Source organism: Alnus glutinosa, chromosome 1 (assembly GCF_958979055.1).
Source record: "Alnus glutinosa chromosome 1, dhAlnGlut1.1, whole genome shotgun sequence".
In the NCBI taxonomy this organism is placed as follows: Eukaryota; Viridiplantae; Streptophyta; class Magnoliopsida; order Fagales; family Betulaceae; genus Alnus; species Alnus glutinosa.
This window is the reverse complement of record NC_084886.1, coordinates 43,247,948-43,273,771: the sequence shown is the minus strand read 5'-3', so window position 1 is coordinate 43,273,771 and position 25,824 is coordinate 43,247,948. Positions and strand designations below refer to the sequence as shown.

The 25,824-nt window shown below is 34.3% G+C and overlaps 1 protein-coding gene, 1 long non-coding RNA gene and 1 other non-coding gene across 3 annotated transcripts; all 3 read right to left on the bottom strand.

The window, feature by feature from the left end:
* Positions 1–767: 767 nt before the first annotated feature.
* On the bottom strand, positions 768–967 carry LOC133858965 (U2 spliceosomal RNA). The gene has a single exon (XR_009898638.1). It is a non-coding gene; the product is annotated as a U2 spliceosomal RNA (small nuclear RNA).
* Positions 968–5,058: 4,091 nt separating this feature from the next.
* LOC133882925 (gibberellin 2-beta-dioxygenase 2-like) lies at positions 5,059–8,128 on the bottom strand. Its single transcript, XM_062322167.1, has 3 exons — positions 7,640–8,128; positions 6,035–6,401; positions 5,059–5,584 (listed from the first exon to the last, which is right to left on the bottom strand). Exons 1-3 carry the CDS (start codon positions 8,017–8,019, stop codon positions 5,333–5,335), a joined length of 999 nt encoding a protein of 332 aa, XP_062178151.1. The 5' UTR covers positions 8,020–8,128; the 3' UTR covers positions 5,059–5,332.
* Positions 8,129–21,499: 13,371 nt separating this feature from the next.
* Positions 21,500–22,495, bottom strand: LOC133867018 (uncharacterized). The gene is made up of 2 exons (XR_009900035.1): positions 22,384–22,495; positions 21,500–22,164 (listed from the first exon to the last, which is right to left on the bottom strand). It is a non-coding gene; the product is annotated as an uncharacterized LOC133867018 (long non-coding RNA).
* Positions 22,496–25,824: the final 3,329 nt, after the last annotated feature.

Below are 25,824 nucleotides of genomic sequence, written 5' to 3'. Positions count from 1 at the left end.
ACCTACCAATGTTTTCGTGGTTATTAAAGAAGTTCGTTTATTCATCAACAAAAAATATAAATTGTTTAAAAATTTGATAGATTCTCTTAAAGAGAAAGAGAAGACGCATGCATCAAAGTTGGCCCCAAGAGTTTAACAAGACGTCAAAAACTGAAATTATGAGGTCCCTAGCCTATTGAACATAAACTATTTAGCATTGTTATCAGGGAAACAGCTAGCAGCCAGTTAAGGCAGCCTTATAAACAGCAGTATTTTATTCATCAGTGTACAAATGTAGTCAGTTAATGCCAGATGGACCCTCATTAGTCATACAACTAGCTAGATTTTTCTTCATCTATATATTATTTCGATCCCAAGCAGTTTCTTGAAGCTCATGTTTTCGTACATGCAACACCCTTACAACAACTTTATGATCCGTCAGATCGAGTATAATAGAGGGAGCTTGTGAATCAGTCAGAGAAGAAGGCTGCAATGAATTTTCAGATATCTCCCTCAGCATTTGGATCTTTTGGACATTAAAGATTTCATGGTGGGGGTCACAGATGATAAAAATGACTCGTTTTGCCACTTGGGACTTGGGAGCATTACAATCACATAGAAGATTGCATAAACTTCATGAAGAAATTAGTGGTGTGTAACTTTCTGCTCATTTAACACTAAACATTCTGGCAAATCTAACTCGACTTGTTAACGAAAGTTGTCTTGTTCGGAAGAACCGAAACACATCGAAACGGGTACGAGCCAAGAGTACCTTGGTTTTGATTTGGGTGGGGTGCGCTAGGCCCGTGCAATAGTGCTACACATAGGCGACGCTCGAGAGGCTCAGTAGCAAGCTACTGCGATTGACTCTCCCCCAATTAAGAGAAATTAATTTAATATCATGTGGCCTGATGGGCCACGTAACAGATATTAAACTGATAAGAACAGATACTACACTTGATCTTAGCCAAAAGGCCGAGAAAGGTATGAACATTCTAGCCACTCATGCTGTCTGTAATTATCCGACTTGTCCCGGCGCTCGTCTCGTGCTGGCAATGTGGGATAAGACAGCAATAACACCTATACACACCTTTTTGAATACTGATTTTCTATTTGAGATGAATTTCTGTCCTTGGTAGTATATAATTGGCTGACCGAGGGAAATATTTATTTTTAGCATTATTGGCCTGCAGACGTTGTGACCTTTTACCAGTGCAAAAATAATGAATGCTAATAAAGACAGAGAAATGTTCTCCATTTTTAGGACGATTCTGTTTTCTGCAGATGTAATTTAGAGATATGAAAAAGGAACCTCCTTCATTAAAGTAAATATACTATAATTCTCTAGTTTCTCACTCTTTATTGCGTCTATGCACTCCTACAATCGTTATATATTGGCCCGTTTGGTAACACCTTACCCTCATACTTGAGAGATCCTTTTTTTTTTTTTTAGTAGTAGTAAAAAGTGATTAACATGATATAATGTAGAAAGAATTTGCATGGAAAAGTTGAAAAAGTTTTATTTTGTAGTGAATTTATTTTATTTTATTTTATTTGAATAATTATAAAAAATTATTGATGTGATATAAAAAGTGAAAATGTTTTGAAGTTAACTATTTTTTTAAGAGAAGTGAAAATAAGGGGAGGAAAGAGAAAGTTGGTTACCAAACACACCCTAGTTATCCACAGCCCTCTTACTCTGCGGACGTTTACTATTCGCAACCAACTGCCTTAGCCCTTGCATCCACACATTTTTACGCGGAATGAGGTTTCAAATCTAAATATTCATTTTTATTTTAAATAAAGAATTTCAATAGATTCATATTGTTCATTCAAAATGAACACTTGAAGTGATTTAAAAAATAAATAAAAAAAGTTGGGTGGCGAGACCATCATTTTACCCTTTAGAGAGCGATTAGCCACTCCAATGTGGTGGTCAAGGCAGTCAGACCACTCTAACCACTCCCACTTGGGGGGCTGACCACCCCAACTCAAAATACTCAACCACTCGTTGATGACTTGCTCGGCATGCACCACTTCACATTTCAAGTACTCACCCATAGACTTCTCAAACTATTGGCTTTTATCTTAGTACAAATGGAATGAAATTTTATTAAATTATTATTTATCTCGAAAGTTTAAGTTGATTGAAATAAATGAATTTAATCTTTTAATTTATATTCCAACACACCCCCTGACATGTGGGCTTAAACTTTCTCTTAATTAGATATTCAAACTCAAGACATGCATTTAGTTCTCATCATTTAATAATATGTACTAGCTTTAATAGGCGCTCTGATTCTATATTAAACAACTACTTTTGAAACTTAAATTAATAGAAATAAATATATTTAATCATTTAATCTATAGTTTTGACAGGTTGTTGCAAATAAGACCGAAAAGAAGGTGGCAATATATGGATTCACTAAGATCACACTTGGGCCACCGGATCTTTTTGACATAGACCATATCTCATGGTGTACGTTGGCTTCAGATGATAATTAATTAAAGTGACTTGTTTTTGCGCACGGGAATAAGGTGGCATAGAGTTTATGAAGAACAAGGTTATTCCCCACCCATGGTTAAGGGCAATTTGCCGTGACAAGCGGCCAATTGGTGCCATTTCAGTGACCGAAAATTCTGGCGTTAATGATAAGTGCAGATCAGGTGAGCTTGAGTATGTTTTGGGCTCTAAGCAGTGGGGCAAAGGGATTGCAGCTAGGGCAGTGAAACTGGTGGCTAGTACTATATTTCGTGTGCGGCCACACTTGGAGATATTCGAAGCTCTAGTTGATGTCGAAAACATGGGCTCCCAAAGGGTGCCGGAGAAGGCTGATCAGTTTCGTATGTTAAATTATCGTTTATTTTAGAAAAAATTTATGATCTTTCATTACTTTTGAAAAAAATGTATCCAAACTTTAAAAAGTGTCAATTTAGGGTATCAATCTTTCAATTTTTTTTTTTCAATTTAAATAATCCGTTAGAATTTTTCGTTAAATCCTATCAAAATTCTCAAAATACTGTGTTTATTTATTTATTTATTTTTATAAAAAATTTCAAAGTTTCAAACATGAGTATTTTTGTAAATTCTGTTTAATTCTCGCAAACCAATAACTAAATCCTAGCAATTTTTTTTTTTTAATAAAAAATTGGATATTTTAAAAAATTTGACAAGATTTAACGGAAGATTATAAGATAGGGTTAAATTGAAAAAAAAAAATTAAAAGATAGATACTTTAAATTGTCACTTTTCAAAATTTAGATGCTTTTTTTTTTTTTTTAAAAAAAAAAAAAAAAAAGTAATGAAAAATCAAGAATTATAAATAAAGTTTTTCCTCTATTTTAAAAGTTTAAATTTATAAAAATAAGTAAATTCTATCATTTATTAACACGTAGGTTCCACCCAAATGTGTCTTGGGGTTGTGCATTAGTTATGCACTTGTTGTATTTTTAGCATTTTTCTATTTGTACTTATCTCCAAACCAGAATATTTGTACAAACTTAATTTATTTTTTTTTAATTTATTTATGTCGGTGGTTTGTAAATCTCAAGGCACCCTGTTGTAGTAGGACACTGTCAAAAATTCTGTTCAAGGCACCCTCCAGCACTACGACAGCGTAAAAAATTCTGTTGAAATGCTGTGAAATGTGAATGTTCTTTCCTGTCATTTACAAAATTATCGGATTGCACAATTTATACATATAACAGCTATTAATGTAGCTGCAAATGCGTTTTCAGTGTAGAATAAATGCTATATTCCTACTTACAAATTTTCTATAAAAGAGCAGCAGACCCATCTGCAGTGAATTTTTTTTTTAATGGTAATAAAAAGTGATAAATGTGATATAAAGTAAAAAAAAAATTATAAAATTAAAATTTTTGGATAGGAAAAATGAACAAATTATGTTCTTTTATTTTTTTTTGGTTGAATAATAAAAAAAAATTATTAATTTGATTTAAAAAATAGGAATATTTTTAGTTTAACTTTTTTAGGAAAATTGGAATGATTTGCCAAACTGTATATGTTTAAAAGTCTTTTCTAGTAAGCCCATGCAGCTTATTAAAAATGCATAAAAAGTACTTAACCCTTAAATTATTGCACATATGATCACATGCCTCTCATGCACACATGACAGTTGGAAATCTATGTGAGGGTATATTATCCACACCAGTAAAGCCTTCCTATCTTTCAATATCTGAACGGCCTAACTTTTTTCTCCCACCACTAATTAGGTTGTGGCCCTGTTTTCAAAAATTAAACAAAACTGTAAAATATGATTTTGTTGTCTCATTAATTGGAGGGACGATTCATTTTTTATGACTCTTTTTTTGAGAGCATCTTAACCCATCTGTATGGCTCTACTGCAAAACAATTGTATGTATTTATATTAAATGTAATATAACAATACTTGTAACTTTGTTCTTCCTTTCCTATTTTCTAGGTCTTCTTAGAGGATGGGAATTTTCAGCCAACTTTTTTAGCCAAATTATTAGCAATTTGTACGGGGGAGAGAGTCTGTATAGGTCCTACTTGCCCAAGTGGGTCGGGCAAGTAGGTGATTTGGACATATAAGACCCATATGGGCTCTAAAACAAGCAATTTGAATAAATAAAATTGCTAGAAATTAATCTCAATCCCTTTTAAAAATGTTAGGGCTTGCTTGCCCCTTTAGTTTTGTAGAATGCTGATCATGAATGCATTTAAAGAAACCCATTTTGCCATGCATCTTTGAAATTCGAGTGTATAGCAGAAGAGATAATATACAAAAAGAGCTTGATTGTGTTCATAATTGTAAAAGGACAGTTTTATTTTCTTTTTTAACTTAGACATGTGTCTAAAAGACTAAAATGCATATGATTTTTTTGACATGTATTTTTACTAGAACATGTAATTTTCACGTGTCAGTTCAATAGACAAAGTCACAGAAATTTCTTGCAGCCTAGTTTCATAAGAAACGTTGTCTATTGGTCATGTGTATAAAGAAACTTTGTGTTGATCAATTTTCGGAAGAAACAAGGTTAATTGCCCAATGGGGCATCAAATAATGTTACCAGTGGATGTCTCCATGAAGGCATAAATTAAGCACATCAAACTTGGGATATAATTGGCATTTTTTTTCGATGACTGAAATTACACTAGCACAAACTTTTTTTTCCCCATTCTAAGATTACAAGTCTACATCCTTCTCTAGTAGAAACTACAGGAGAGATTTGTATACAATTTGAGGCCCCTTCTTCCCTGGCCCTCCACAAAAGAAAAAGAAAAGGAAATCCACGAAAGAACCCTTTCATATCTTGGAATTGCTCGACCCCACAATACAATTCAACAGCAGCACTGAATTCAGGAAGCAATTCAGTCATCTGTAGATGTCCTGAAAAGGTCAAGACGAGTATCCCCGAGGCGGAGAGAGTATATTGTTTTCTTGTATTCAGCCCAAGTGAAGGGCCTGTAGAGAGAGAGCCTGTTGGGGGCAACCATTTCTGGAAGGGCAGCTATCCTTGCTTGGAGGGGTGGAGCCCCAAAGAAGGCAATTGACATTCTAGGCTTGCATGAGTTTGTTAGGGCCCTGTGTCGCACGCTCACAAATCTCCCATTTGTCATAGCCTTCAAAAACACACATGCAAAAAGAATATCTAATATCAACAAACGGATTAAAATGACGTAACAGTAAAAATTATTTGATTAAAAACAGTTCTTTAGTTAGGAAATATATATTGGTTGTCTTTAGTTTCTTCCAAGGGTTACAGATTGTTACCAAAGAGTAAGCAAAACTTCATTTTATAACCTTTTGTGTGGGGGTGGGGGTGGGGGTGGGGGGGGTCTAGGTAAGAAGAACTATTTAACTACAGGAACGAATGGGAGCATGGAAGGGACTAGTTATTTTTTTTCTTGAGTTTTTTTTTTCTTTTTTCCAGTCTTATGACTCTTATCTCAATGTAAAGTTGCAGACACCATGCCGTACTGCCGAACCAACCAAGCACCTTTCAGTTCCATTTGTTCGCAAACATCAATTAATGTGTGTGCGTGTGAGAGAGAGAGAGAGAGAGGAGCAACCTGTAACGTGTCACCCACATTAACCCAAAAGGCAGTTGGGTCAGGGGGGACCGGGATCCATACCCCATCCTCAATAGAAATTTGAAGGCCACCCACATCGTTGGATCTAAGGAGGGTCAAGATCTGAGGGTCAGAATGGGCTCCAAACCCAATCCTAGTTTTAGCATAGGATGGTGAGGAGTCCCAATCCTTGCAGTCCACTTGTAGAGGAGGATAGTGATTGAGCCTGAGGATGGAGTCACTATCAACGTCCCTGATCAGCCTGCTGAACACTGATGTATCAGAGACCGACAGGCCCTCTGCCGTCAGATCCAATAGCTCACATGCCACCTCCCTAACTGCTTCAACATATCCACTCACAGCAGAGCTGTCATACGCAACACACAATCACAATCACACATCAGTCAAAACCCCACAAAAAGTAGGCCGTGGCAATGTACGTTAAACTCACACATGTCTCTCAGTCTGATTGACCACTGCTTGTGCTAAGCCTTTTCAGTGACAGTTATCAATTTTTAGTTTGCTTTTCTTTTCTATTTTGGGTGTTTTTCAAGCCTTTTTAACTCTCTTTTTTGATTTGATTGGACCTTCCTGACGTATCTCTGTCTTGTCATTCTGATAGTACTTTGTAAGAGCTTTCCTTTTTTTTTTTTTTTGTGATTTTCTATTCATTTCTACAATGAAAGCTATCCCCACGCACCAGCTTGGACATGGATTACAGACCACCAAAGCGTCTAGGAGAAATCCATCCTGCCTTGTAGGAGGAACTACTACTACATCCCTTAGACTCATGTGACTTGAAATCCTTCTTTATGCTTTAGAAACTAACGTGTTTTGATGGTTCAATCAATCATCTTTTGGGTTTCAATTTAACGAGCTTCTTCGTGTTCAAATCCAGTTGCATATATATATATATATATATATAAGATTGCCAACGACCGTAAGGAAAAGAGAGAGAGAGAGGGAGAGAGCACAAAAAAGAAAAAGAAAAACCTTTAATTTGTTCAGCTCAAAAAGTTCCATGAAATAAATATACTGCAATCTCGGAAACCAAATTCGTGCGTGACAGCCTTTTTCTTGAAAATAACAGTGCTAAACTCAACCCTAACCAGGCAACTTGTCTTTGGTCCTTTCCCAGAACACCGCGACGCTATTAGGATAACGAATATACCCTGTTTAAGAACTGCAAATTCCTTTCGAAATACTACAATAAAATGCTATAGAAAAAAGTAAGTTTCTTCTATAAAGATTATTTTCCATGATATATATATATATATCGTAATAAATAGTTATAAATATCTTCCTTTTCTTTTTGAGTGGTATATGTAACTTGAATTGCATGGAATGCCAGCAACGTTTGTGAGCTAGCTAGCATGGTCTTATTGCTACGATTTCTTCTATATATATATATAAATATAAATATAAATATATATAGTCTCGCCGCCATGCACAAATAAGTATCGATTAACAAAAAACTATATGAATAGCAGATAGTAGTTGAAAATAGCTGTAAGAAAACATTGAGAGAGAAACAAAAGGCAAACAAACCATGCAAGGAGCCATTGGAATGAAAAAACAAATGGAGGCAAGAAAAGTGTTAAAAACCTGAATTTGGAAGGGTCATTGGACATGGTTTTGGATCTCTGAGCGATGGAGAGTGGATTTGTATTAAGTGTAAGATATTCCACCTCTCCCGTATCTCCATTGAAGCCTATGTTCTTGCAGCCATAGCCTAAAGGGTCAGCCGGCCCAGCCCGTTGTTTTTCAGACACTGGTAGGGCAAAAAAGCTGAGGACTTGTTCTTCTAGTCTTACTATAACCTCCTCAGGGACACCATGGTTGACCACCTTAAAAAAACCATATTCTTCACATGCCTTAACAATGAGCTTCGACACCTCTGATCTCTCGGCCGAAAGGTCGACTACAGGAAGCTCCATGGCTCGAAGTTTTTCGCTGCCAAGAATGGTACTCGGCGGTACCACCATTCTAATTTTCTACACAGTGAGTAAAAGAAGCAAAAGATGGGAAAGATAACAGAGAGAGAGAGAGAGAGAGTGTTATGAAGGACGAGAAAGAAGGTTAGGGAGTTTCCGAGAACTGATAATGAAGATATTTATGGGCGAGAGAGCGACTGAGAATTGGAATTTTAAAATAGTGATGGGCTACCACGAGGTCACACTCGTAGCTAAATGTCTATGGCTTTCAGAAAAAAAAAAAAAAAAATGATTGGAGATATTTTTGTGCAAAAATTAACCGTAAATAATTCTTTCCTAATCTCACAATTTTTACCGTTAATTTTTACCAAGCGTAAATAAGCAGAGGACCTTACCGTCACTCTTAGAAGTAAATTTAATTTTGACTGGAGTTAAGGGAGGACATTTCTAGAAAAAGTAGTATTCTGCGTTCATTAGTTTTCGTGCCCTGAACCTCATCATAAATAGTCACACGCCCTTTTCCCATTTAATACTGAAAGATTTCCGGTGAATTAAGGAATCTAGAGACTTTTTTTTTTTGGTGAAGTACAAGCTAGCCCCACAAAAAGATTGACTTTCTTCACTCTTGCTTGACTGGGAATTAAATTCCCCCCCCACCCCCCATCAATAACGTTTTTATTCTGCTTTAATTGGATATTAATAATAAATACTCTTTTGTTACTTTAATTTATTACTGCCTTTTTGACTTTGACCCTTTTTTAATTACTACTCTCTTTTTTTATTCTATGCTTCTTGGGCAAGCAAGCTTATTTTTGACCCACGCACCTATCCCTTCTGTACATCTCTCTCTCTTCTTATTCCAATAAAAATAACTCTTATTATTTATTTTTCATAAATACTATTACTGTTTATGAATCTCATTTATGGCTTATTCCAATATAAATAATAAGCTACTCTTTTTTTCTTTTTTTTTTTCTTTTCAAATACAGTATTAATACTGTTTATGTATTAGCTGTCATTATATATATATATATATATATTAATTTTTAATGAGTTATAAAGTCAACAGAAGAACAGTAATAAGTGAAGGACAATTAAACCTAATTCTCAAAAATCATATTCATAAATTTGAATAATAATAATAATAATAATAATAATAAAAGATCACTTATTGTTTATCAAAACATACCAAAATTCATTAATCATAAACCCCAAATTAATTCGTCCAAAAAGATTGAAAAGCCAAAAAAAAAATCAGAGGCTTGTATATATCTACAAATTAACAAAAAGCTACTCCAGCAATCAATTAACTGTCAGCCTTTTTTATATATCTTTTCGATTATGGTGAAAGCCTACGAGCTGCCCTTGCATTCTACACGGTCTATAGTGGAACCGCATCCCCCACGTGTAGGCACCAAAGTCAAGCTTCGTTGGGGGCTCATCATATTTCTAGATACCAACTTCATCTCACATCTCAAAGGCAAAAAGTATAGACCGCCCTTCGAAGTTTGATGTTTCTGTCTTTTCGTAACAAAAATCACATGTATTAATTCTTTGTCGGTCACAATTTTTTTTTTTTTTTTTTAATTAAATATGAGAGAAAAGTTATAAGGGTGTATTTTTATTTTTTTTTTTTCGCTTCTTATCCTAATAGAAGGAGTAATGTTAGAGTATTTATTATGGTTTTTCTATACGGACTTTACACAGAAGAAAAAAAAAATAAAGAGAGAATTAGTTATAAGTTTTTTTAAAAAAAAAGATTTTAAAAAGGATGCTAAGTTAGTACAGAACGATTCAAGAAGGACCACAGTAGATGCTCTAACATTTCTCAAATGAAAGAGAAGATAAGAAATTCTATGAGAATGCTTCCAAAAACATAATTGGAAGCGGCCCACTTACCTATGAAAAAAAGATAAACTAAACTAATATCTGAAATACAATTAGCAAAAAATAAGAAGAGGGTACATATGATATATTGTTGATAACAAGAATAACAAGTAGAGCATCCCTTCAAAAGTAAATTTTCACAACCAAAAAATGAAGTCAACTAAAAAGTTAAAAGAGCAGCAGAGGCTACTTCACGAAATGTATTAATAGATGCAGGGTGGATGTCCAATTGAGGCTTGCAATTAAATCTACGTTTTGAGTGCGTTAATCAGATTGAAGTAAATGAATTAAAGAAAGACCAGAAAAAAGAAAGAAAGACTAAGCACGAGAATGACCACGAACACCTAATCTCCTATGACTATCCATAGTAATTGATGGCTTCGTCCCTGCCAAATATCAATTAAAGAAAGACCAGAAAAATGAAAGAAAGACCAAGCACGAGAATGACCATGAACACCTAATTAATCTCCTATCCATAGTAATTGATGGCTTCGTCCCGCCAAATATCAATATGGTCTTCGAATGACAAGTAATCTCACCAATCAAAATTTGATATTAGGCTAATAAGGTAAGTATCCAAAAGATATTCTAACATATATTCCATCAAATTCAAGACGGTAATGTGGAAGCCAGCTTGAATTTGAAAACAAGTTAGGTCACGAAAACGTTCAGGTGAATGTGCATCAGTGAATACATCAGTCAAAATATTAAAGTATTCATTAAATTTACAATTTTTTTTTTTCATATTAAATTACGTTTTTCGAATAAGTGGTAATTTAACATAATATCAAAACTAGAGTTTGTTAGTTTGAATCATGTCCATCATTTTACATATTAAAAAAGAATTTGAATTAACATGTAAGAATAATTGTTAAAGTATTGATTAACTAATTAAATGATTAAATTTATATATTTAAATAATTAAGTGAATGGCGGCCGAGCTTAATGTGCTTGAGTATTTATTAAAGACATAATGGGCAGTTTGAATATTTTTATTATTATCGCAAAATATAAAAAGATCGAATTAGATGCCTCAGATCGAGGCACCTGCATGTATCTGTTTTGGCTGAACTAGCAGAGTGAGTGTAGCTCGACAGTGATGTCAACAAATACATGGTACTTAGCTTAGTACTCATCCAAACAACAACAAATTAATTATAATTGTTTCTTTCTGCAACAAGAGACAACAAAATCACTTAACAAAATGCAATAGCCTGTAGTATCAACGTTTTGAGTGATTGATCGAACCTGCATTCAAGTAAATGAATTAAAGAAATACCAAAAAAAAAAAAAAAGAAGAAGAAAGAAAGAAAGAAAGAAAGACTAAACAGCACGACAATGACCAGGAACACCTACCTAATCTCCTACCAAAAGTAGATTTAGATAACTTTCGGAAATAAAGTTGGGTCGTTGCCTCCAATAGAAGAAGGGTTTGCATTCCCATGCACTCCACGGCATATACACACACTTCGATGGCAACGACCGACTAATTAAATCAGAAATGAAAGGACGTGCTTTTATTCGTTCGGAGCCACTCCAAGTCAATTCTTCCATGGATAATCATAGACTCGATCACACAACAACAGTATTAACTGTTGTTTGCATATTATCATTTCACATTTCTATTTGGTCTATTCATTTGTTTCATCTAATTAATTAACCCACTTAGGTAGCAGTTTTTAAACTATTATTTTTACTTGAGGGCTCCGTGATAATGGTGGCCTAATTATAATTAAGAAGATTAATGGATCACCATCCTGGAACAAGGCTCACGGTCTCTCTCAAAGAAGCACACCACAATACATATATATATATATATATATATATATATATATATATATATATATATATATATATATATATATATATATATATATATATATATATATATATCAAAATAAAGATTTATTATTGGCAAAAATTGTCTCCACAGACGAAGGTCTCTCTCAGCAGTGGCAGCCATGAGCCCAAAGTCCAACGCAGTAACAATACGTCAGACAAAGATGCGATCATTTTTATAATGCTACACACACAATAATTGAAACCTCAAAAGCGATAGTTATCTACATATATAGTTTTTATCATATTATTAAGAACTGTCGTCGATCAATCAATTGATATTTATCGGTTAGCTCTAATTTCTGCCAGAAAAAATAAAATAAAATAATCCCTATAGTTTTGTTGAGTTATATATATATATATATATATATATATATATATATATATATATATATAGCTTAATTTCTGAAGTTAATTAATTTGATTGAACACTCTAAAATATGCAAACAAAATAAATAGGTAATTATTGTTACAAAAAGTGACAAAATTTATTAACGTGACATGTCAAAACCAATTATATATTGACACATGTCTATATTATTTAGTCGTTAAAAAAAAAAAAGAAATGATTCCCTACATTCATTTCTCATAACAACCCCACAACAAGTTGATGTGGCTGGTAATATTTTATTATTTTTTTTGTTTTCTTTTGTTTTCTTTTTTTTTTGTAAAAAAATAATAAAATACTACCAGCCACATCAGCTTGTTGTGGGACTGTTGTGAGAAATAAGTGTATGGATCATTTCTAAAAAAAAAAAAAAACATTTTGCCTGGACTTGTCAAATTATCAATAACTACCAATATTAAGCCACATAATATATATCGTGTGACTGTTGTGCCCTTTACCCCTCTACCACTCCTTAGAGGCTACTCGATCTTTAGTACCCAAATCTTCTCTAAGTTAATTGTAAAAATTATTATTGATGTGAATTATATAAATTAACTTATTTAAAATTTAATAATAATTTTTAATGTGTATTATTTGTCAAATAATAATAAAGTAGCATTGAAAATGATCTGCGTGCTTTGTACGTACTCTATTATTCGTGTACGTATGCAGGAGCAGAGCTAAGTTTTAAACTTTGAAGGGGTTAAAATGAAAAAAAAAAAAAAAAAAAAAAAAAGAAAATAAAAAAAATTGGGGGATCAAAACTAAGAAAAAATAAGTAAAGGATAATTTTTTTTTTTTTTTTTTTGTTTATGTGAAACCCTTTGGCCGGCCCCCCAAACTGAAGAGTAGCTCCACCCCTGTACGTATGTATATGCCAGATCAAGATTCAAGGCCCAACCAAGATATTGAGGGAACAATCGTACGTATTCACGTTGATCGATCTAAAGGTTGACAGATGACGCTGATTAAAGCATGTCTAAATGCAAACAATCACCGTCCGTACCTATCATGGTGTCTGCCGTCAATCTCTTATTTTCGGTGGTCCAACTACTGTTGCTGACGTTAATCTTATTTTCCAATCCAAAATTACTTTACAAATTTTCCTTTCTCATTGTATTTTTGCTAATCTAACAGTCTTGTGTAAGAGGGCATTCAATTTGTTGGAAAAATTATTATTCTCAAAGTTCATACAAGTTTATGACTGGGCTTGTGGGCCCCTCTGGTCCGTCAACTCTAGCAGAAAGTCAAATTTCGTTAGAGGCCTGTGAAAATTCGGACAGTTATAAATGTGCCGGATTTGGCTGAGAGAGACCTTGGATTGGAAACACTTCGAATGCTCCTTAAAAAAACTTATGAATATCCCTCGATAGGCAGAATAGGGGATAAACATAGGGATCGACATCAGTGTCCCGAGAATATGAGAAGAATTTAAACGGAATGCCCATATCTAGATAGTCTCGGGATTGAATTTCTGGGGATTACCACGAGGTGATTGTGATGGAATATGTTGAGATTCTAATCGCGATATTATAGTAGGGATTTGTGGGGAAGATCTGATCACTAATCCTTGACAAGGCGATCGAAGATCTCAATCCGGAATGTTCCGAGATTGCCTCTTATCCCACATGATATGGGATAAGAGATTTGTTTGAACTCAGTTAAAGAGTAGTCCTAGCTGAACATGACTCTTGATCAAGGGATAAGCTCTAATCCCACACGATATGGGATTAGAGTCTTAATTGAACTCTAATCAGAACATTAATTTCCAGTGCAGCAAAACTACATGTCTATAAATAAGTCATGACTTCATGTATCAAATCTCTCTATTTTTTCTTGTGCTTTCCTATTCCTGTATTTTGTTTACAAGAATTTGATTTAGGCATTAGAGTGAGACTCATCTGATCACCTCCTGTGTTTAATATTTTCTTCTTGTAAGTAGCAAAGAGTGCCCATTCCGAAATGACACATCATCATACTGAAAATTGTACTAACAAATCTTATTATTTTTTAACAAATCGAGTCCTACCTGCATGCGTAGACCGTTCACATAAAATTGTCCATTAAATCAAAAAAATAACCAATTTTATTGCACGAGATTTGAATCGTGTAACTTTTATTTGTTGGGGTAAGAGGGCGTTCACTCCTATTATGCTCGAACATATTGGTCCTGCCTGCTTAGACTGTTTGAGCATGCAGATGGATCCCAACTGTCCGCTCACATGAAACTGCATGTCCATTAAATTATACAACAACCAACTTTAATTTATTGCAAAAGATCTGAAATATCATATTATTATCTCTTTGGTTGGTAATAAGAGGGCATTCATGTCTTATTCCGTTCATGATGGCAATCCACAGTTGTGTAAGAGGGCATGCATTCAGAATTATTCTGTTCGAACATATCGAGTTCTACCTGCTTAGACTGTCTGAGTAGATGGATTAGACTGCGTGAACAGATGGAAGGAACCCAAGTCCTGTGTAAGGGGGCAATTCAAGTCCTATTCTGTTTTTTGAACAAATCGAGTCCTATCTGTGTGAACAGATGGAGTCCAAGTGTCTGCTCGCTGACATGAAACTGTCCATTAAATATCAAACAATAAACAACTTAATTCATTGCCGATCTGGTGTTGATGATCTGTACACTTCACAATTGCATGTGAAATTGTGATGTCAGTGGCACACATAAATTGAAGAAAAGAATATCGTAATTAAATAGCTGTGTTAATGTTGCTACGGGGTCAGAGATTTTCTTCAATGCACTATTGAGTTTCTGTACGGCCAGATTTTTTCATATGAAATTGAATTTCACGTCAGACCAGCTGCTAGCTGTCCCGGGTCTCTTATCGGTCCGTCTATTCAATATTAGAAAATCTGTAAAACACAATCCCACCTAGTAGACGAGATCCATGTTAAAAACGACACTTGCTTTATAAAATTATAAGCCTATATATATATATTCTCTTATATATATATATATATATCTGATCAGCCCAATTACCAGATAATTTAAGAATTTTTATTAAAAAAATGAAGGCAAGTCAAAATCTTTTTTAAGCAATGGTTCTCCATGATTCTCATCCCAAAAAGAGAAAAGAAAACCATTGCAGCTAGGAAGAAGTCCATATATAGATAGATAGCTGAAGCCTGAAGCTCCAAAAAGAACCTTGTTTTCCTCATGAATAGATCGATTTTTATACGTATATTGGCTGAAAAGGATGGGATATTAATTTAAATTTAAATTCAAAAGGGTAATATTCATCCCCACAATCTCTAATTAATATAAAATTGTCAAGACCACAACGACGGGCACCATTTCTGCATATATAATGCAGATACACGCACTTGTTCTAATACTAATTAACCAATGAAACGCTAAAGAAAACGACGTTTATAAGCCATATCGACGAAGATTCGCAGAAATATGATGAAAGATCGAATCCTATTAGCTGCTCGTATATTTTATTGACGAAGCATCTGATTATCAAATTTGGGGTTGAGTAGGATGAGTTAGGGAGTCCTATCGGAATGAAACCTGGAAAATGAGAGAATTGATAGAATGAAATGGTCTCCTGGGTAGGGTTGACAGTTGGGAGGTTTTTTTTCCAACTTGTATTATATTAAACGTGATTAATTTAATCGACGACCCATCAAAGGAACCAAGAGCCACATCACGATGAACAGTTCCACATCTTCGTTTAGTCATATAATAATTTTTGAAAACTATGACGTTAGAACAGAGATCATGAAGACGCAATATATGCATGCATTAATTCGTGTGGCTTGGTTGTTCTCTATCAAATATATATATATATATATAGAAATGGGTTAAATCTAAAAATGGTTTGCGTTCATGTTTATGAAAACAAGCTTTTTAGTAGTTTTAGAAAGTGGAAAAATTGGTCTTTTTCTGAGTTCATAAGATTAGTCATTATGCCCATGCATCAACTGTCAAGGCTGTTTAACATTTCTATACAAAAAAAATAATAATAATAATAAGTAAATAAATCACCAAAAACCTATTAAATGTTGCCACGCGTGTGACATCTTTGTCATAGCAACATGTTCTCTAAAACAATAAAAAGAGGTAGAAATAGGTGGCGGTAGGATAAATCCACTCTACAAGTGGTGGTGCATGGGGTTATCAACCACCCACCCCCACCTTGCAGAGGTGGTCGTAGGGGTGGTGGCTTCCCCGCAACCAACCCTCGCCTGTGTTATATGGTGGATCGTAGGGTGGAAGGGTCTTTTGCAACCCATTTTAGCATGGGGGAGGAACTCCCCTTTTACGCAGGGTAGAAGTGGGTTGTTGGAGAACTCCACCAGTACGTACCACATGTTGAAGGGAATTTTTCCTATTGCCCAACCTTCATTCTTCGTTTTTTTTTTTTTTTTTTTTTGTATATATATTAAGAATATGTTGATATGACACGGGTCCGACCAAACATGGACGAAAGGTCTAATCCCACAAATTCAAAAAGTCTAGGAGCTAGACCAATTTTATCACTTTCTAAAACTCAAAAAATATTTTGATCGATAACCACGAAAACCACATTAACCATTATTTAGAAATTTATGGCTTGTGTTTAAGCAATTTGGAAACTGATCGACACCTAAATAATGAGCACCTTGATCATATGTAGAATGGGCTTCTGTTTGTTTATTAGTTAGAATTGGAAATGGCTGTGAATCTAAAGAAAGCCTGATTATATATATATATATATATATATATATATATATATATATATATATATATATATATATATATATATATATATATATATATATATATATATATTGAAAGATGGGGAAGGGGGGCTTGCATCCAAATTCAAATTATCAGAATGTTGAGGTGAGTTTCTATCCAGCTCGGGTTCAGCACGCTTCAGAAGGTTTTGAAGCAAATTCGATTAATGCAAGCCCGGCCCATTCTATCCAGCCCAACCCAAACAGAAGAGGCACTGGCATGCCCAACTGTAAGCTGCCCTTTCTAACGTGAAAATGCCCAACATCATAATTCATAAACCTCTTTTGTATGTTTGAATGCAATTTTCTTTTTATCATGACAAATTTTGTTCTTTAACTAATAATTTTCATTTTTCAGCTATACCATCTACATGCAAAATGTAGAAATTGATTTTCTGAAAAAAAAATATATATATAAGCAAACTAAGCTTACATTGATTTAAGTTGATAGATAAACTCAATTATCAATAAGTAGAGACGACAATTCGTGTTCGAAACTCAGTTATCAAATAAGTAGGGGCAACAATTCATGTTCGCATGTCGGATTTGAGTCATGTCGAAGAGTGGGTATAAGATTATATAAGTCAATTCTAACCAAGCTCATTTAATTAAACGGGTCTAACCTCTTAAACCATAATCCTCTAATTTTGTATTGGGTTTGTATCGGGTTCACAAATTCAGTTCGTGTCAAAGTATATATGTGTATAAGACTATATATAGGTCAACTATAATCAAATTTATTTAATTAAAATGGTCATACTCCTCAAATCTAATCTTTTAATTTTGTATTGGTCTTGTTGGTTGTGATAAAAATTATTAGCACTAGACTGAAACGGCTGAAACACTGATGGGCAACCTTGGATTTTCACATATGACTGTAGGTCTGGAGACCTACCGCCTAGGCCTCAGTAGAAGTAGAAGTAGCTCTGGACGAGTCTCCTTTCTACTACAAAGACGAGGTGGAGTCGAGACAAGATCGTTGGTGTTATCTGCGCCGGTGCCGGTGCCGGTGCCGGTGCCGGAAAAGTCATCAAAGCTTATTAATGGCGGGAGTTATTTGGTGATCGTCAATATATAAAAAAACAGTTTGAGACCGGCCTCACCATTATTACAAATTGACAATTCAATCTTATCGAGCCTGACATGCATGCACCTCTGAAGTGTTGTCACGATGGTCTTGTTCAGCATCTATCAATCAAGATTTGGACAAAGAGTTTTTGAAGTAGATCGAATCTATTTCTGGTCTGCTGATTGGAATCAAACTAAATAACCATTAACCAGGCTAGCTTGTCCATGTTATGTTTTGCATGAAAATTATGTTAATTAAACTTCAATTAAAACTTGTACGTAATTATTGTTGACCGTACGTACCCTGAGTAAGATTGCGACAGACTGATGACTACCACAATTGTCCCTAAATTAAGCATCTATAAGCTAGGAATTAAGGGTGACTACTACCAAATTGCCTACTCATATTTGTTTATTAATTTATTTCAATTTTCGTTTTTGAATTCCTAATCTCATAGTAATTTTGTTTTTAATTAATTATTCTAACACTTGAAAGCTTAATTTACGTACATGATACAAATGGGGTCATGGTTTGCAATGTGGCACCCTCGCAAATTGGGTACAGTGCCTTTCGGAATAGCAACATAATTTTTTTAGTTGATTTTTAACTGGAGAGGAGACGGTCAATTATAACTAGGATTATTTTTGTAATTTCACATCTTTAATTCATTTCAATTGAAGATCAAAAATTTCAGTCTAAAGGGACACAGATCCCTTCTTGCTCTCTCTTCTTTAAATAAAGAATAACAGAAAATTATGATCCTCGAGAGTAGATCATCATGTAAGAGAATCGAGACATAGTAAGTGTTACATCGGCTAATTAAATGAATAAATAAAGAGGAAAAAAGCAAAAAATAATAATAATATTATATCTAAACTGTCTTCATAAAGAGTATTATCTCATTGATCAATAGGGATGCTTTTTCGTTGATTCGCACATGAAGGAACAGTGGAAAACCTTTTCATTCCGAAAATACAATTTTAAACTTACAACCTGACCATGATTCACATTTTACCAACAAATTTATTGGCCTGAATATTTCCATCGAGGCATTAATTATTGAGAGGTAATTCCCCTCCTTTCCAAGGGTCTTGAAAGGAATCATTGGAGCAAAAGTAAAAACCTCATGAAAGAGCCATGTTAGCATGTTACCTAAAGATGGAAAAGGGTTTGACATATATGGGCCCTATGCATGAGATACCTAACCCAAATGTGTGTGTGAGAGAGAGAGAGAGAGGTAAATAAGTCGCAGACAAGCTAAAGGCATTGAGCTTTTCAATGCCCACTTGTGGACATCATCATTTTGTGATAGAATTCACCACTCTTGACTGTTTTTTTATACTCAATATATATATAGTACGTAGTAATTAACCCAATTGGTCTTCATCTTAGCTAGCTAGAACTACTTTTGACTGTTCAATGTAACTGCTTGCCTCTAATTTATATGTAATATATATCTTTCATAAGAAATGACCATGGACCATGATTAACATTAGTGGGTGATATTAATTTGCATACTCACTAAAGCAGTCCAATTAGTACTTCCTCATTAATTTACTCCAAAGTTTAATTATTAAAATAAACTCAATCAAACTCAGTAGCGAATACGTTACATTTCTTTCCAAATAGGGTTATTAGACCGGAGAGATGTCTTGCAGTTTTCTTAACGGTCTATAATTAAAAAAATCTACACGACATGTTAGAGTTAATTTGAAGCCTCGAAATTTTATGAAAAATGTATATATTATACGTTAAATCATTTTTTTTTTTTGAATTTTTGAAATGAAATATTATATTTCAAAACTAACTAAATTAATGATTTGACAAAAGCATCTAGGGGGTAGCAAATGTTAATTATGATCGGTCGTAATATGGTTTGAATCAGGAAATTTTGTTTATGATGTTGACATGCATGTCCTGTGTTTAGCATGAGAATCTTGATCAATAATCATGCAAAGTTGAAAACGGGGCAAAAAGAAAAACAAATTTCATTTGAATGATGGTTTATCATGTTACCTTTGGTGTGAGGTAGGTCGCTATCTCGATCTATCCTTTTCGAAGCTTGGTGAATTATTCACCCACACCTCTCAAGGCTATAGTCTACCCTAAATTCCTAATCCAATTGCTTCTCCGCAGCCATGTGGTTGCTTCTTCTTCTTCTGAAAAAAGGGTAAGGAATTGCATCATTTTCACACCGCCCATTTGACTTAAGGTGCCGTAAAAAAAATCATATATATGATCATATGTGCTGTGATTTTTTTACTTGTCAAATTCGGACCGTTAACAATATATATATATATATATAGCTTCTTCTTCTTCTTTTTTCCGACACTAAAGCCAATTAATCCGTTTTTCACGCATCAAAAAATGCCACTTGCCAGGAAAATTAATGAAGATCAAAGGATTAATTGGTTTAGGTTCTTCAGCATAGCACTAGCATGAAAATAAAGCATCATATATATATTCATTCTAATTTAAGTTTCAACATATATTGAGAAATGCTTTGTTAACTAGTATCACCTTAAATTTAGCGAGGATTGCCTCGGAAGATATAGTTTGTCTTAAAAAAAGGTTTGAAAGAGCTTTTTAAAAGAAGCTTCATTTTCAAAAAGCTTCTCCAAAACGTAATTTTGAGCTATTTTTCAAGCAAAAAGTCTAAAGTTTTTTTTATCAAACATATCAATTTTTACTTGGCACAGCTTTTTGCGTACTAAATATGAGTTTTTAGCTCTTTAACGCAATTTTAAACATGCTTTTAAACTGTATAATGCTTTGACTAACGGCTAATTAATTATCATAACCATTGCAACAAAATACAGATCGATCAAAGGCTTGGGACGCATGAACTGCCAAATTGGATTTCTTCAGTTTATCCTACTTTGTCTTTGCTTTAAAGAAGAAACAAATCAATCATATAAAGAGAGATTGGGGATTTTTTTTTTCCTGAGATTGGGGGATTTACGTAGGATATGTCTAGTAAATAATTTTGTAGTAAAATTTTTGTTTAAATAACAGTAAGATGTGATTGATGTGATTAAAAAAAAAAAAAAGGTTTTTAATAGATTCTTTTTAAAATCTAAATAGTAATAAAAATAAATTAATGTGATATAAAAAATAAGAATATTATAATTTGACTTTTTAAAAAGGGAAAAAAATTTGAGTGGTTTGCCAAACGGTGCCTACTTCTCTCTCTCTATCTCACTTACTTTTTTTGGGATTTTTTATTTGTATTCTCTTTCCCCTTCTCCCTGAGCTCACCACATTTATGAGGTTGTGGAAAGAAGACTTGTGATCACATCAAGGGGTAATCAGCTTTTCCATGAACGACTTTCTTAGTACAAAAGTCTTTTGGAGAGAGAAAGAGATAGAGCCAGCTCCAATAATACAGTGGATATTTTGTACATATAAGAGCAGTCACGAGGGAAACTCTTCCACAGATCTGAGAGAACATTTATTCTTTTCCTCACTTTCTCACCCAACAACATATAAAACAACGAAACTGATGCCTGCAACAGCATATTTATGCAGACAATAATACAAATTGAAATTGATGGCCTCAACAGAATAAGGAACAAATAATTTCAGTGTGTATTTATTCTGAATAAAAACAAGGTGGGAATATTTTTATTAATATTCTAGCTTCTTTTACAACTCAACCTCATGGATCACTGTTACCATTTAATTTCTTCAATCCCTTCTAAATTTACATGTGAAAAGAGAAACCCATATTGTAATCGAGGTCTCCATTGCTTGCATGAGCTCTTATAAGCTAGAGGCTGATCTGATCAAGTCTTCTATGGGACACTTTCTGAGGAGAGATACACATATACGCATGACAAGCTAATTTCAAACAGCTCAGGAGGGATAGACAAGGAAGGAGAAGATGAGTTGGGTGGAAACGGGAAAGTACAACGACAAAACTCTGCATCAGTGAATTTCGATACAGAGATGGTAGGAAATTGGAAAACAAAGACAGCAGACACGGTACGAGGTCTTACAAGATCAAGAAAAGGTCTTACAAGGTCAAGAAGACAGAAAAAAAAAAAAAAAAAAAAAAATAGATCGGATGAAGAAGTGGGTAGAAGAAAAAGCTCAGGTAGGATAGCACCCAATTAACATGAACAAGCAGCAACCGTCGCAATGGAAGTCTCGAAGATTCCTGCTACAAGGAGTACTACTTTTTGGCATTGGATTCCAATTCTTGGAGGGTTGAGTACAGTGGTGGTGTTCTTCATGGCCCCATGCAAGCCAACGGCTTCAAGGTTACCTGCATCAATAATGAACATAATGTAAGAAAGGTAGGAGATAATTAAATCTCAACTCCAGGATTATATATAAAATTGACCACAATTTATCTACAAAATTGTATTATAAAAAAGGTTGAACATACACTGAGAATTCGTATCATGTCAATAGAGAGAGAGAGAGAGAGAGAGTATAGCAAAAATTTTGACATGCCATATGTAAAGCTTTTTCACATTCACACCTCGTAGAAACTTGTGTGTTTCTTTCATCTTGGGAAGTTTCCTTTTCTCTTCCGAGAGAGAGAGAGAGGGAGAGAGAAGAGAGTGCACTGTATGAAGAGAATGTGAAGGTGCCAAGGCTTATATTATATGAGAGGAGGGGGGGGGGGGGTGAAAAAAGGGTTTGGGACAACTAGTGGGCTACCCTAATGGACCTGACAGTGACAGGTCCAAGGCCCAGAAAGAATGTGAAATGGACTCAAATGACGACAGCAGGGTGGGCCTGCCCTCCAGGACTGCCCGGCCGACCGGCTGGGGTAAAATAAAGGTAAAGGTGAAAAACGGTCAGTCAATAAAGACAAGCAGTGCCACTGCCTGCCCTGATTTTATTAAACCCACAGGGAACTGTGCCCAAATTTGGACACGTCCGTACGATGGGAGGACCAAATGGTCCGGTGTTTGTCCAGGTGGCGGTTTTAGGTCCGTTGGATGGAAATGGGTCAGTACACGTTCATGTGGTTCCCAAATTTTTCAGTGTTGCCTACCATGTACTGCTAAAGTTTTCATCTACAACCCCATAATAATTATGTGGACATGATCTCCTCCTATTTCTAATTTCTCAGACCCAAAAAAGGAGAAACAAAAATTACCCTTCATCGAATCATTATTGAGAAATATTCATCCTTGTTGATGCCCTGTCTTTTCATTTTTCATTTTTTCATTCTTCCTTTTTTATTTTTATTTTTAAAATTTTATTATAAAAACTAATTAATGCCGGAAAGTTTGAGGATATGATGATTAGCTTGGGCCTATATATTAAATTCTTTCTATTGAGTTACTATTGAGTTAGCTGCCTTGATATCAAAATACCATCAATTGAGCCCCGATTAGGCTAGAGAATATATATATAATTTGTTGATTTAAATATATCTTATAGTTTTGTTTATGGTGAACTTCCGGCTATTTTTTAATCACATTTTGTATTAGTGTCCGTTTGGTTTAGTGATGTCAAAACGTATAGTTTAAAAAAATAATGAGTTTAAAATGCAGTTAAGTAATTAGTAATATTACTGTTGAATCTTTAATCGTGCGTTTTTAAAAACATAAATATTTGCATGCGGTTTAAAAATGTAATTTTTTTTTTATTATTATTCGCACTTCCAAATGAACACTTTTTGAAATTTTGTTAAAAATGCGCTTTTGGGCAGAATTGAGAGCGAAACACACTCTTAACAAAGCTAGGAGGGTAATTTGATAGAGTTATGCAATAATTAAGCTTGATAGGTTGGCTTTAAGATATGTCAACCTCAAGCTCAACCGAGTCAAAAGCTTAGACGGTCCAATTAATATATGTTGTTTAATCAATTAATTATGCAACAAAGCTAAGGGCACTTCTATGGCTGGCCGGAGTTTAGCAAGATGATGGGGAACATGGAATCTAGGTAACTGTAATAAACCTTAAAAAAGTACTTGAAATTTCCCAAAAAAAAAAATGTGTTTGTTTTTGTTATTCTAATGTTTGATGTAAAATAATAAAATATAAGGTTTTTATTGGAGGGTTGTGGTTGTGGGGGGGAATGGAACCTCGAAGGCGTGAGGGCGAGGCATTGCCGTCACGGTCTCCTACGATATGGTCAAAGTAAAGCCAAGTCACCTTCCCCAATTTCTTGGCCTGCGTTATTTTTTTATTTTTGTATATTAATTGTTTCACATGCTTCAAACTCCTCCTCCTACTCTCTCTCACTGGTTTGAATCTCCTAGAGCCACCTCCATAAAAAACACATTTAATTTTTAACAAATAAATAAATAAATAATTTTTTTTTTTTTACAACAAAATTTATTAGTCCAAGGATGTCTGAACACAGAAGTGAAGATTGGGGACGGATGATCCTTTTTATGCAACCGCCCGGACGCCCTTCAACAAAATATGAAGTTGTTGTTGCCTGTCCGGATGCCCGATGACCTGTTCGGATGCCGCCGCCTATAAATCTATTCCTGACTTGTACTAAGATTTTCATAGCCTATTTAAAGGGGCTTTTAGGCAGTGTTTTTGTGAAAATTCCTGTAGAGAATTCCAATGTGCTCTCTTAGATTTGTGTTGTAACCGTTTAACCATTAAAGTCTAATTAGAGATGAGCTCTAGTTAAGAAAGTCAATTGAAGAACTCTCCAGATGGGTCTGGGAGAAAGGCAAACAAGTAGGAACTTGTTAGAATTCGAGGTGTGACTACTACAAAGGGTTGTGAGTACGAATTTCTTGTAACTAGCTATTTCTTCTATTAGTTGATTTCCTGAGTTTAACTGCCCTAGAGCATTTTTCTCTTTGCTGTAAGGAGTTTTCACTTCGTAATTAAATAACTGTGTTTTAAATCTTTACTGCTTTTTATACTTGGTTAACTGTTTGGTTGCGGTTATCTATAAGTCTATATTATTTTTCACTCTAAATTATATCTATAATAATGGCTGCAAAAAGCTAGAAGCTTTGAGATTCGTTTTTTGGAATTGCAAGATGTTTTTCAGGATCTAGAATGGGTTTAATCCAACTTATAATATGATACTCTTCAAATGCAGCTATCTTAAGAGGCCATTTAGAATTAGATTGCCTTCAAATAATTCTTACAATATCATATTCCAGAAAAGGAATGATGAAGAGTTTCCCCTGCCCTGCCCATCTGAACCAGTAGGTTGACTGCTATATAGGTCTAGGAACCTACCTAATGTCTTTTATATCCTGAATTCCTGATTCATCCCCCCAAATAAAGATGCTACAAACTAAAACGTCCCTGTAGGTGGGTTCTAGAGCTCCAAGGAATAGATTAATCTCTAGCAGCATGAGCAGAGTGAACAATTAATGAGATATATAATTTGGGAAGAATTTGGTGGTTTCTATATATCTAGGTTTGAGAATATACACACAATGGAAGTGAGCTGCTTTGTTTTCTTCAATCTTGAATTTTATGCCTACATCCATTGCATGGGCAGGCCAAGCTTGAATTTAACAATTTTGGAGAATTTTCTTGGTCATTAGAATGCTAAATTATCACTTATACTAAAAGCTTAACTCGATAGAAAATGATTGATTTAATTGTTTAATTAATATTCGAATACTCTCTCTCACAAGACGGTTCAAACTCTCGATCAATAAGTGAGCACCTAACACGTGAAATATTTAATTGAAATGAAAGATGAATGACGGAGACAGTGTTTGAACTCAATACTTTTAAGATAGTTTTTTTGCTTCCTAACAAAAAAAAAAAAACAAAAATATTAACAAACAACCTAATACAAAAAATTATTCAAAACTATTTTTACCTTTATATTTCCGCATGGGTAAGATATCTCATCAAATATATATAAAGAATTCACATTTACCTTGAAATGCAATTAAAACTAAAACTACCAGTTGAAGTAGAAATACTGGGGAAGTTGATATGAGGTGTGAGTGGTTTGAATGAGCAGGGTAAT

Coding starts and splice junctions, on each gene's coding strand:
- LOC133882925 (XM_062322167.1), bottom strand. CDS start 8,019: ATGGTGGTACCGCCGAGTACCATTCTTGGCAGCGAAAAACTTCGAGCC. Junction 6,402..7,639: donor AATGACCCTTCCAAATTCAG/GTTTTTAACACT, acceptor TGCGTATGACAG/CTCTGCTGTGAGTGGATATG. Junction 5,585..6,034: donor ATGTGGGTGACACGTTACAG/GTTGCTCCTCTC, acceptor GTGTTTTTGAAG/GCTATGACAAATGGGAGATT.